At 34.7% G+C, this 14,543-nt stretch overlaps 1 protein-coding gene and 1 pseudogene across 1 annotated transcript; both read left to right on the top strand.

Annotated features, from left to right (window-relative positions):
* The first annotated feature begins 5,231 nt into the window (after positions 1-5,231).
* Positions 5,232-9,612, top strand: LOC120168216 (annotated as a pseudogene).
* A 1,144-nt stretch (positions 9,613-10,756) lies between these two features.
* Positions 10,757-11,849, top strand: LOC120167214 (E3 ubiquitin-protein ligase XBAT33-like). Its single transcript, XM_039176534.1, has 3 exons — positions 10,757-11,032; positions 11,094-11,171; positions 11,278-11,849. The coding sequence occupies exons 1-3, from the start codon at positions 10,757-10,759 to the stop codon at positions 11,842-11,844; spliced, it is 921 nt and encodes a 306-aa protein (XP_039032465.1). The 3' UTR covers positions 11,845-11,849.
* Positions 11,850-14,543: the final 2,694 nt, after the last annotated feature.

The following is a 14,543-nucleotide window of genomic DNA, read 5'->3' as shown; positions in this document are numbered from 1 at the left end:
GTCAATAAAAACATAAGAAAAAACAAATGGTTAGGAAACAATTGTCCTAGGTTTTGGAATGTGGTTTTGGGGTAGGCTCTATTTCTTCGAAGTCTCCTGGTTTAGGTTCTAAAAACGGTACCCGAGTTCTCCTTGCTGGTGCCCCCTTGGGCTTACCAGACCCTTAGTCCTAAACCCATCACAGGCTTGTGTGGACTAAGTTAAATTCGAGGGGACACATTCCCTTATGTCTATGCGGAGAATAAATTCACACGAAGACATAAGGTATATGAATCCCGAAGGCTACTTGCTAGGCATATGCGGTGAATAAATTCACACGAATGATTCGCTTTCACCCCCACTTAAAGGGTTCGGAGCTCGGGTATAGAGCCTTTGGATGAAAAAGTTTGGAAAACTGAAATCATTAGAAAACGGTCAGTCCAACTATTTACTCGAAAAAATATAACCAAAAGTAAGTAATAAGGATCGAAATGTTACCTTAAAGTTCAAACTTACCCTTTTCCTTAAAAAGACAACTGGAAATTACCTTAGCCTGACTCACTTACCTGTGTCCCCAGCAGAGTCGCCAAGCTGTCGCAACCTTCTTTCAGTTGGGCCCTGAATTGGGCTTCGACTAGAATCGATGTTGATTGGAGTCGCCACTGATTATTTATTTAAAAATAAATAGGTTAATCGGATACCTTATATCTTACCTGATCTGCGTCTTACCAAAGATATGTCGGATTCGGGAGTCGGTTACAGCTAAGGAAGGATTAGCACCCTTGAACTGCCCTTTCGGTACTATGTAATTTCCAGTTGTCTTTAATTAAGAAAGTTGTAAATTTAAATTAAAATGTAAAATGACGATCCAAATTACTTACCTTAGATTGCTTAAATTGTACCCTTAGAAGATCAAGACATATATTAGATAAGGAATGCAAATAAAACGCCTAAGGTAAAATGGAAAACAAATAAGATGAGGAAAATATAGAATATAAAAATAATGTATATGATGGTAATAATGATAAAGATATAAACAATGGGAAAAATAAAAAGATATATATAATAGTAATAAATAAAAAAACATAAAAACTAAAATAAATCACCATAATCAAATATGTACATATAAAAAAAAATAATGAAAATAAAATAAGAAATATATATATAACAATAATAGAAAAACTAAAAAAATTATAAAATAATAGCGTGTAAAGTAAAACAAATAAAGTTAATAAAACATATATAACATTAATACCATATATTAGCTAAATATAAGAGGGAGGAAAAATATAATAATAATAGAAAAATAAATAATGTAAATGAATATAATAATAAAGAAGTAAAGAAATAGGGTAAATACAAAATGTGTACATATATACATATATATAATATAACATATAAGTGACATAATACTATACTAATAATACACATATACGAGTGTAAAAAAAACTAATAATATAAAAATATATAACTATTATAATGTAATATAAAAAGATAATTAAAATTAAAATCCAGAGAAAGGACTAAAATGAAAGAACTGCAGGCTTGAGGTCGAAATTCTAAAGCAATATTAAGGGTTAATTTCGGTTTGAGGGGGGAAAACGGCTCTTTTCGAGGTAACAGGGATCAAAAGGGTAGTTTACCCTATTTTAAGTAGAAACACGCGGATGGTTTAAGCATAAAAATCAAATTTTTTAGCAAAATAATCATTTCTCTCTTCTCCAAGCCGAGGGAACCCCTCCCTTTATGTTATTTTCTTTCAAATGTTCATCCAAAAAGATGAACACGCCGTCGTGGGGTTCATGTGAACCCAGAATCCGGCACCGCGCCACCTCGCCGGCCGCCGTCATCGGCGGCAAAATCAAAAAAAGTTTATATTTTTTTAAAGCTCTCGGTGCCCTCGTTTTGAAAATCTAAACAGTTTTCTCAAAAACAAAGCCTCAGGGTGTGAATCTGGGTTCGATAACTTCGAAAACCCCCCCTGTTCATCGGCGTTTTGAGCGTATTTTGAGTATAAAAAAGGAAAAGAGAAGCAAACGGGCGAGCATGCAAAATAACTACCAAAAGGTAAGAACTTTACCTATTGTTCTCTCGAAAATTTACAAAAGAAAAGCTCTGTTTTCACTCTAATATTTACTGCGAATTTTTTCTAGGGTTTTGTGTCTATTTTGTGATTCGTATGCCAAAAAACCCCCCTTTACAAATGGATGATTACATTTATTTATAGCTTCGATTTGTGCTATTTTTAGACCTATTTGAATCCTAATAGGACTCTAACATTTTCTTGTTCACTGTGCGAGATCCTTGCGTCGTTGGTGGTTGCCGAGAGAATCGGGCATTGTTTGAGAGGCGTGCGGTCGTGGGAGTGTGCGGTGCGGCTGGAACCTTGGCTTGGGTTTGGAGGCAACCCTAGATGCCTTTACCGTGGACCGTTGGATTCCATCTAGATCCAACGGTCACTGTTACTGGCGGCTGGATGAGAAGTTGAGGGAGCTAGGGCGTCCGAAGACCCTAAACTATTATGGGTCACGTGCGCTGGACTTGGTCCACTGTTGGGCCAGCAGATTGGTCTTGTAACCTAATTTTGGTCCTGTAATATGCAAGAAATAAATGAAATTAATACTAATATATATATGTGAATATTATAAGAGTGTGGAGTAATACTAATATATATATGTAAATATTATAAAAGTGTGGAGACGAAATTATGTGTCTACAATATGAATAGTCGGATAATCATTTTGTAACTTTTAATAGTCGAGGGACTCAACAAAGCAACGACATATAGTTGGAGGACCATTTTGTAACTTTTAATAATTGAGGAATTCAACAAAACCACACCCTAAAATTAGGGGACCATTTATGTACTTTACCTTATAATCTAATTCGATGATAATTTTTTTTTTCAAACGGTTATTTGAATAGATCCGATCAACTTGTAATAATTTATCTTTAAAATTTCATATAATTACTATCACTAAAAATTAAGAAAATATTATTAACAATTAGTTAGTCTAGTGGGACGAGACACTATATTTCTTAAGCAATGTTAAGGGTTTGAATCCTTGCGTTTGTGAATGGAGTAAACTAGGTTGGGAGGGTCGTCTTTTTCTTTGCAGTGCTCAATCTGGATTAATCGGTCAATAGATCGGATACCAGTGATTAATTAAAAAATAAAACAATATTTATATAATTTATTATTATAATTCTACGTTCACATTTCAAATTCTTCCACACATTTTATATGTATATATACGCCAATCATTGAAGCTAAATAAATACAATTGATAAGATCATTACAATTTGACTTGATGTTAACATGATCTAATATTTTCGCTGAGTAAAAAAGATAATTTTTTCAAGCGTGTAAGCTCAAGTTATTTCAATAGATCCAATCATTTTAGAATTCGTTCGATTGATAAATCAAATTTTGAATGTCGTAATAAACAATGATAATATTTATTATTATAATTTCACACACACATTATATATCTATAGACAACAATCATCGAAGCCAAACAAGTACAATTGATTAGATCATTACAATTTAACTCGATGATAATATAATCTATCAATTTCACTTCGTAATAGAGAGAAATTCTTTAAACGTTTAAGACCAAGTTATTTCAAGTTTCCTATCACGTGTTATATGTCTATAAATAATACTTATTGAAAGGTCAAATGAATTAAATAGAAAAGATCACTACAATTTAACATGGTGATAACTTTTTTCAATATCTTACTTCAATAAATTCAATCATCTTATTAGAATTCATCTTATTAAAAAAATTACGTCACTATTATCACAACAAATAAAGACAACATTAATTCATCAAATAGTCTCAATGATAAAAGAAAATACTATTCTCTATAAAGGTCCCGAATTCTAACTCCATCTGAAAATTTATATGATCGGAACTTATTAAATGACATGACATATACTACATTGTAATCATCCCAGACATTAAATATATATATATATATGATCGTTATGTCAATAAATCCAATAATGTTAGAATTCATCTAATTGATAAATCAAATTGCTAATGTCACAATAAACGATGATAATATTTACTATTATAGTCTCACGTGTAAGTTTTAATTTTCTTAACTGGTGTTATATGTTTACAAACAATAATCATTGAAGTCGAATAAATACAATAAATAAGATCATTATAATTTGACTTGATGGTAACATGATATAACCTTTTCACTCGGTAACAAATAGAACTTTTTCAAGCGCATAAACTCCAGTTGTTACAATAGATCCAATAATTTTAGAATTCTTTGAATTGATATCTCAAATTATTGATGTCACAGTAAACGACAACAATATTTATTAGTATAGTATCATATGTACATTTCAATTTTTGTAACACGTGTTGTATACAAATATTAATCATTGAAGTCAAATAAACACAATAAATAAGATCATTATAATTTGATTTGATGATAACATGATCTAACGCTTTCACTCAGCAACAAATATAACTTTCTCAAGCGCGTAAGCCTCGATAATTTCAATAGATCCAATCATCTTAGAAATATTCTGATTAATAACTCAAATTATTGATGTCACAATAAACGACAATAATATTTATGATTGCATTCACATGTATATTTTAATTTTCGCAACACGTGTTATTTGTTTACAAATAACAATCATTGACCGTTTTAACTTGACTTGTTATTAACATGATCTAACCTTTTCACTCAATAACAATGAGAACTTTATTAAGTGCATAAGTCCCAATTATTTTAATAGATCCAATCATCTTAGAATTATTTTGATTGCTAAATTGAATTATTGATGTCACAATAAACGACATCAATATTTAAGATTATAGTTTCACATGAACATTTTAATTTTCGTAACACGTGTTATATGTCTACACGTAAGAATCATTAAAACCAAATAAATATAATCATTAAAACCATTACAGTTTAATTTGGTGATAACGTAATCTATATCGTTCACTTAATAATAAAAAAACTTCATTAAGCGTGTGAGTTCAAGTTATTTAATAAATTTAATGATTATTTTTTATTAAACAAATACTATGTTATAATCATATTAGATTATTAAAAATAATAAAAAATATATATATTACATTATATCTGATATAATAATCTGCACTAGATATATTATATTAATTTGAATATCTGTAAAATTGAAAGGAAAAAAAAGGTCAAACAAAAGGACAAAAAAATAGAGTTGGCGTCCAAATCTGGTTAGAACAGAGACTGCCGTTATGGATAACATAATTAAGGTATCTTACCATATCACAAGGTCCACGCTCACGTGTGGCCCAAAGTTCCATCAGTTAACTTTAAATTACTCTTTTAGCCCTATAACGTTCAATACTAGATAAAATTCCCGTGTGAAAACAGTAAAATCACAGGTTTTAAGTAACGCTAGACTTCCCGCCAGAATACACGCGCCTAAGTTCAACGCGTGGGAAAAGAAATGGCGGACAATCCCAAATTGTGATTTCGGTGGTTGTGGGGCCCACATCACACTGTAGTGAAAAAGAAAGCTCTCGATTTTCTGCTATATATATCCAGACCAGTTCTTCATTTTCATAACTCTCTCAAAGAAAAAAGTTCCATATTTTATAATACATAAGCAGCTTCTGTCCTCCGACTCTGCAACATATCCCAACGTTTTAAAGGTAAAGGGAAAGGGGAATTTTCGAGGATCTGAGTACCATGTAATCTTTTTTTCTTTTAGTCTCTGTTGAAAAACACACAGACCTTTGCTCACTGTTAACATGTTTTTTTTTAAAGAAATAAAGCTAACTTTCTTATTTTCATTTTAATCTCTGTACTGACTTTGGGTTCTTGTTTGTGTGCATTACAGCCTGCTGTTCTCTATACCAGCATTGCAAAAGGGTGAGAGAGACGTCAACTGGATATTATTTTTCATTGCTTTGATTTCTTTCTTATGCTTCAGTTTCATTACACCTTCATCATGGTTTCAGGTGTCGTTAATCATACAGGATCCTAGTCGTGTGAACGACGAAGTGATGAGCTTTGCCTTTTTGTGTTCATTGCTTCTTCTTTTTTTTTCTTTTTTTTTCTTTTTCTGGTTTTCTGGGGTCATTTTCATTTTTCTGTCAGACATATCGACAAACAGTTGATCAAGCAAGCTACCGGGAAAATCTAGGGTTTTTTGTTGATGTTAGTCAAGTCTTATGGTGTTTTTCAGCGATTTTCCCAGGTGGGGCTTAGCTAGAAAAGGATCAAACGAATGTGTGAGTGTAAACTGCTAAGTGTGAGCTTATTTGTTTGTTTTTTTTATTTAAAAAGGTGGACCTTTTTTGTCTTGTTCCGCTTCTGTTTTCTTATTTTCTCTCTCTTACGTTCTTTAGAGATAAAACAGAAAACGTCTTCTACAAACAGATAGATACCTTGCAGTCATGCATGGGCGTTAACGAGTAGAGGCGTTTTTTTTCTTCATTTCTTTCACCATCGGAGGAGATGGAGTTGTTCAAAAAAGGTTTAGACTTTATGGAAAAGAAAAACGAAACTGGAGATTTTCTTTCTTGGGGTGTCTGTTTTTTTCCTTCCAAAGTTAATTTGTGTTTGGGGTTTGTTCAAGGATTATTGTGCTGATATCGTTCAACAACATGCTAAATGGTGATGATGCCATTGTTATTCCCGTAACTATGCAAAGCTTCCCTTCCCTGTTTATCCCCTATGTATTACCTTGTCTCTCTCTCCTCCTCCCCCATGCATTGTCATTTCAATATATATATATTATTATTACCTACTTTATTATAGTTTGTGTTGATCTTTTGCTTTGTGACTTTGTGTTTGTTATTTATTTAAGACAAGTCATTTAATTTTGATTGACTTGCTTTTGGTGCAGAAAACAATGGATCAGTTGGGGGAAAACTTTGATCCCAGTCTAGTTGGGAGGATGAGGGAAGCTGAAAATGAGAGTAGGTCCGGAAGTGATAACATGGAAATTGCTTCAGGTGATGGTCAGGATGCTGCTGCTTCTTCTAATGGACGCCGGCCGAAGAAGTACCATAGACACACTCCACACCAAATCCAAGAGCTTGAATCGTATGGTTGCTTATCTTTCACTTCTTTGACTGAATCTTTTATTTGTTATTGAACTTTACATCTTTGCGTTTCTTGTGTTTGTTATATAGTTTCTTCAAGGATTGTCCTCACCCTGATGAGAAGCAAAGGCTGGAACTTAGCAGGAGGCTTGGCCTGGAGATCAAGCAAATCAAATTTTGGTTTCAGAACAGGAGAACCCAAATGGTCAGTTTATGATAAACCTTTTGGTTTTGGTAGTCTTGATGTGGTTGTGTTCTAATCTTCAGTTCGAGATTGCTAATGATGGTGATCTGTCGTTTAAATTAGACCCAATTGGAGTGCCATGAGAATATGATTCTTAGACAAGAGTGTGATAAACTCCGAGCCGAGAATGATTACTTGAAGCAGGCCATGGCTAACCCGGTATGCAACAATTGTGGTGGTCCAGCGGTTCCTGGTGAAATATCTTATGATCAGCACCAACTTCAGATGGAGAATGCTCGATTGAAAGAAGAACTAGGCAGGGTTTATTCTTTAACGAGCAAGTTCTGGGGCTGGCCTTCCTCGACCTCGGCCGGTCCTATTCCTTCCCAAGGCTTAAACTCCAATCTGGAGCTCGGGTGGGGAGAAATGGTTTTGGTGGCTTGAACAATGCAGGAGGCACCTCATTGCCTATGGAATTCAACTTTGGTGATGGAGCTATGTTGCCGAAACCTATGGCCAATGACATGCCATATGACAGGTCAGCTGTCGTAGATATTGCTTTGGGGGCTTTGGGTGAATTGATTAAGTTGGCACAGGTCGATACTCCTCTTTGGATCCAAGGCTCGGATGGTTCTTTGGAAACATTGAATCTTGAGGAGTATAGTAGAACTTTCCCCTCTTTCATTGGAATGAAACCAAGTGGTTACCAAACTGAGGCTACAAGGGCAACTGGCCTGGTTTCCTTGCGTGGGTCGGCTCTCGTTGAGGCATTAATGGATGCGGTATGCTGCTCAATCACTCGTTAAATATAACTTCTTATCCGCCGTTACTATCGACCGAATCTTTAATAAAGTAATATTGTTAGAAAATGTTTGTTTGACATTATTTTTCTGTTACTTTATGAATAGAATCGTTGGGTAGAAATGTTTCCCTGCTTGGTTTTTAAAGCAGCAACCATCGATGTGCTATCCACCGGTGCAGGTGTAACCAGAGACAATGCATTGCAAGTGGTAGGTTTTCTAACATCTATCTTTGTTTCTTTTGCCACTTAACCGGGCCTAATGAAAACCATACTTTGCAGATGGATGCTGAATTTCATGTGCTTTCTCCATTGGCTCCAGTCCGTCGACAGAGATTCATCCGGTTCTGCAAACAGCATTCGGAGGGTGTGTGGATTGTGGTTGATGTTTCAATCGATGCCACTCGTGATGCCGCAGATAAGTATGCGTTTCTCAACTGCAGGAGGCTCCCTTCTGGCTTTGTCATCCAGGATCTGGACAACAAGTACTCCAAAGTAATTGCCAAACTTAATTTTATTACTTTCTCTACTATACATTTAAACATATCATCATATGATCTTAATTTAAGATCATCATCATATACTTTGGAACACAAAAGCGTTACGACAATCTTTCTAAGTTTTTGTAATGCTCGTGTGTTTTTAATCATTAAATGCAGGTTACTTGGATCGAAAACTCGGAATACGATGAAAGCGCAGTTCACCATCTCTTGAGGTCATCACTCAATGTCGGTTTAGGCTTTGGTGCACACAGGTGGATTGCTACTCTCCAAAGGCAAAGTGAATGCTTGGCAGTCCTAATGTCGGCTGACATTCCTAGTGAAGATAATATAGGTAATTTTTTCCCAACTGCTACATTATTTTCTTTCATCTTTGACGATAATACGCGGAGTCTTCCTCATCTAATACATGATGTTTTGCTATAGGAATAACATCGGCAGGACGGAAAAGCATGCAAAGCTTGCGCAACGGGTGAATCCACGAGATAATGTTCTCGAACTTTTTTATTCACGAGATAATGCACATCCCAGATTAATTGCTGAAATGGGGTGAATTCTACAGTGAGCTTAGAGGTCGCCATGGCATCCGGGCGTCGCCATGGCATCCGGGCGACCTGTGGGGTGTTTTGCAAAGAATAGGTCGCCATGCAATCAAATAGTGTGGTGTTTTCAGATTCAATTTTTAAAGCATTTTTAGTCTATTATTATATTTTATTTACATTTATTTATAATATACCTTTAGGTATCTTTGTTTATCTGTTTAATTTTTAAGATTAAGAGAGTTGTGTGTATATATAGAAATTTATTATTGAATTTAGGGCATCCGAGGCCATCCGACCGAGGCCATCCGAACGAGCTATGCGAGGGCATCCGAGGGCAACTGAGCGAGCTATGCGAGGGAATCCGAGGGCAACCGAGCGAGGGTAGGTCGCCCGGAGTACATGGCGACCTACAAGGTCGCCCGGAGTGCATGGCGACCTACGGCCAACACTGTGCAATTCGCCTTACTTCAGCAATTAATCTTGGGAGAATGTTATCTCGTGAAATAAATAATTCCAATACATTATCTCGTAGATTTAGCCATTATTCACGACATATGGCTAGGGAATAAGTTCTTAGTTATTATGAAGTGGCTGCTACTGGCTCTTGAGATCGTCGTTTCGTTCTTCATGAATTTTACTTTTCTTAATTTCGTTATGAACTTTCATAAACAATAAAATGTTTGTCAACTAATTGATGCCTATTGCTGTTTTTCTTCCTTTTTAGGTTAGAGAGCAGATTCTCTAAGTGGGAGAACAGCTCTACGTTTTGCTGCTGTAAATGTACATGTGAGATGCATAAGACTAGTTGTTGCTGATTTTGTTCCTTGTGCTCCTTTTGAAGCTATAAACAACCAAATATAAGGTGAAAGAGGGGATGGTTCTGGTGTGAGGAGCAAAAACGATCGGAGGTGTGTATCCCGTTACTTAACTCGATCAGCATTTTGTTCTGTTGGCTATGAGATCAATTTAAACGAGAATTAGGTCCAGGATTCATTGCGTGTAATATTGTGAAAAGGGTTAATGAGAGAGGATCTTTTACAGAAGAAACTCGGTTTTGGCGTGTACGACTTATTGATGCTCATCACAGACATTTCTCCCTGTGATCTCAATTGCTATGGAATTAATCAGCCTTCTATGCGAAAAATGATGTTGGTTTTGTGCTAATTATTTAACTTTTTACCATGCAATGCACTGTCCAAGTTTGTAGATAAGCCAGCCGATGGTGGGATTACTGCTCTTCATATGGCAGCATTGAATGGGTATTTTGATTGCGTACATCAGTGGATCTAATAGGTATGGTTTTCTTTTTTATCGTTTAGTGGATGATCGCCTTCTGATTTGAACGTGGTTATTGTTTTTACGGGCAGAAGAGGGAAGCACTCCTTTGCATTATGCTGCTTGCGGCGGAAACTTGAAGTGTTGCCAGGCAAGGCTTATAAACAATGGTTTTGGATCTATTTGTTACATGCATTGAATACGATTTAATGTTATTCTTTTGTCTGCAGATCCTTCTAACAAGAGGAGCCAGTAGAATGACTTTGAATTGCAACGGGTAAACTGTCTTTCTTTTATCTCATTTTGCTCGTTTCTTTGGCCTTGTTTGGTTGTTATTCCAGTTCTGAACCTGTCATGGTTAACAGACAGCATTATCTGCATTTTCGCTGCCGCTTGATGTTGCCAGGATGTGGGGTCGTCATTGGCTTGAGCCCTTGTTGGCTTCTAATTCGGACACAACCATACCTAGATTTCCTTCTTCCAACTACTTGTCCTTGCCTCTTTTGAGTGTGCTTAATATGGTAGAACAGTTGGATGCTTTAGGTTTTATCAATTGGGGTGCATGGCCTTCATTTAGACTATTGTTTGTAGAGAATGTTGGTTGCAGTCCTCAACAACCTCTTCAGATGATGCCGACACTTGTGCTGTCTGCCTTGAGAGAGCGTGTGGTGTTGCTACGGAAGGTATGTCATCAACTTGCTGCTTTCATAACTTGGGTTCTGTATTCTGATTAGCAACTGTAAGGTTCCCCGTTCTGACCAGAAGGCCACAGGTTTGAGTCATGGAAAAATGCCTCTTTGGAGAGTGCAAGGGCAGGGGAGTGTACTATAAACGACCCTCACGCAACCCTCGGAAAGTGGGGAGCCTTGTGCACCATTGAATGCCCTTTTCGTTCCTTGTAATATAAAGGTCCCTCGTTCAAATGTAGGCACTGATCAATTCATTTATCGTTTCAAGATGCAGGCACGGGCTATGCGTAAGTTGTGCACTTTATCTGTGCTCAACGAGCCAATTTCCTTCCGATATGGTTGCCCCAACTGGGTCAATCCCATGCCCCCTCTGTAGACATGCCATTCTCTCCTTTGTGAAATTGCCGAGTTCACCCAGAAAAGAAATTAAACTACAGCTCTCCTTTGGCCTCTGTACACCCTGCATGCTTCATCCCCGCAATGCAGATTGCCCGTCACAAAATTCAGAGATCAGAAAGAATCGTGTTTCATTGGTCTCTTCGGACATTTTCTGTCGAGCTACCTGTAGTCCATTTCCTTCTGTCGCCATCCCTTTATGCACCTGTAATGACAGCCCTTGCCCCTCTTTCGAACACCTAGAGACAGCAGAAACACAAGAAGAATCCCTGAGGCGTTCACAAGTCATGTCAATCGAACAGGATAAAATCAAAGGATCAAGACTGGAAAGAAGAACATGTTCAAGCATGTTTTGGGGCAGAAGGAGCTGCAGTAGAGAGCATCAATGTAATTCAGAAATAAATGCTTGATTGGTTTCATCAATGAGGTTTTGGGGTTGTATTCTGTAACTATTACAAGTTGAAGAAAATTTTAATTTTTGTTACCATTGAATTCTATTTAGCATTTATCACATAAAAGAAAGGAATATTGATAATCATTGAAGAAATGCGTCGTTTGAAGATGACCCTCGTTGAGTTTCAGCCTGAAGATCTGGGCATTGTTTTCATCGAACTCGAACTTGTAGTCTTTAGATTTGTTCCACTTTTTGAGCTCCACATTGGTTCTCGACAGAAAAGATAGGTAACCATCGAGTCCGGGACTTGAACCAGAGTCGGAAGGTCTACGAATAGCGGCTCTAACACGGGATGTTTCTTGGCTGACGTTTTCGGCTTGGATATAAGTGTGGAGACCGTGGAGAAATAAAACCGGGATTTTGAGGATTAGCGTGAGGGATACAGAGAGTGAGGTCTGGAGTATGAGATTGTTGTAATCTTGAAAGGGTAACATCGTTCTTCGATGGACAGAGAGATTGTAAAGGTTTAGGCAAAGGGTCGATTTAGAGGCAAAATTACAAATAACAATGTTTTATTAAGAAAGCACATGTAAGAACAACTGAACAAGTAACAGGATACAAAGTAGTATTATGTTAAAATTCCTCAAGTGTTGCTTTCATAACTGGCGTAGTGCTGTTTGGATCAATCTCAACCGTTGCCACATATTTATACTTATGCACACTAGCAGGTTTGGAAGTAGATGTATTTAGCTGCGATTGAATCGCAGACCAAACAACTTTTTCATCACCTTGAATACTATCAATCTAGTCTTTTTTTTAAATACTATCAAACCAGGTGAATCAATCGAATCAAAACAACAATTAAATAATTACATTTTATCATAAACCAATAACAAGTTTCTATTAAACTATTATTATACCTGAAAAATAATATAAGATTTATAAAAGAAGAACAAGTAATTTAAGATGATAATAAAGATTAAAATGATAAAAAAAAATTAAATATGCTGAATTTTTTCTCAAAATTACGTAGTAAGACAAGCGATCTGCATGTTTGACTTTAATTTGATTATTATTATTATTACTTTAAATAGTTTATAATTATTATAAGATAATATATGTTCAAATTTTTTTAATATATTGATGATATATATACCCTAAAGACATAATTATTCAAGCACAAAGCTTATAAAAAGAATAATCTATCCTTTTATCGCATATATTAGACGATGGATTCAAATTTAGTTATTTCTAATTTTATTGTAAGACTGTAAATGTCTGGATATTAGCGTGTCACATGTATGACATGTTGACTTTATTATTTAGCTAGCCACTAATGCAGTAGATTTTTAATTTAATTTAAATATTTTTTTTATTAATTGATAGTATATAGTATTGATTTTCTTCCATAAAAAAACTCATTAACAACATGATTATAATAGGAATAATGCTAAAAATAGCCTCCAATGTTTTTCTTTGAGATAAAAAGCTCACTCCATAGATGAAAACTACAAAATAACACATGATTAACACTAAAAAAATAGGAGTTTTTTTAACCTAAAATGAAACGTTGAGGGCTAAAATGCCCCAGAAAAAAGGACAAAATGATTATTTTGTCAAATGTTAGGAACATTTTTTGCCCTAAAATAAAACGTTGGGAGTCAAAATACTCCAAAAAATAGAATATGGTGTAAAATGAAATTTTTCATAAACGTTGGAACTAATTTTGACATTATGTCATTATAATAATATAATAGTATAAGTGATCGAATAATAGTATATATTTTAATAAGAAGTATGATTTCGGTTCAATCATTTTATATATTTATTTATTTTTACTTAATTATCTTTTTTTTAAAATAAACATTGAGATAAATATAATATAGTATCTACACATATTTTACCGAAGCAATTGTTCAAATTTAAATTCTTTAAAAAATAATACTTCTTTCTATTACTAAAAACATTCAATACATTCTTAAAAAGTATTTTTAAATATAAACAATTAATTGACTCATTATTAAAGCTCGTTATTGTTGTCCAAAAAATCAGCCGGAAGTGTTGTGGTTGAGCTTGTTATTCTTGGGCGTCTCCACCTGCTACTTCAGAAAATATCCTTGCTCGCGACTTTAGGAGTTACCACGCAGCATCCTAGCTATTGCAATTTGTCCACTGTGTTGGGAACATTCAATTAAAAAAAACTTTTATTGTTGTAATATTTTTATATGTATCCATTGATTATTGATGTGATATATATATATCATCTTATTATTTTAAAAATATGTTATATGTCAAATTATTATTTTTAATATTATGATATATATCGCAATAAGGATATCACATCAATAATGAATGATTAATTTGATAAAAAAATATAAAATATTAAAATATTTTATAAAAATAAAGATAAAAGTAACCGTTCAAACAAATGTTAAGAATATATTTTGACATTATAAATATATATTTTCATAAAAGTAATAAAATATCTCATTAAAAATTCCATTTATAATCTTGAAAACAAAATAAAAAACACAAATTTATCAACCTCATAAAATACATAGTACATGTATTTAAAACATAAAACATACCCAAGGTACATGCAAACCCCAATATCATAAGAAAATAAGAAGAAAAATGAGCAACACCTCTTGTCGGAGTAGATAGAAAAAGGCCACAGAAGCGTTAAAGAAGCACACTGCAATCTCCCCTACCGAG

The sequence above is a fragment of the Hibiscus syriacus genome, unplaced genomic scaffold (genome assembly GCF_006381635.1).
Source record: "Hibiscus syriacus cultivar Baekdansim isolate YM2019G1 unplaced genomic scaffold, ASM638163v2 tig00000002_pilon, whole genome shotgun sequence".
NCBI lineage: Eukaryota > Viridiplantae > Streptophyta > Magnoliopsida > Malvales > Malvaceae > Hibiscus > Hibiscus syriacus.
The sequence above is the reverse complement of the archived record's forward strand: the minus strand, read 5'-3'. Positions and strand labels throughout refer to the sequence as shown.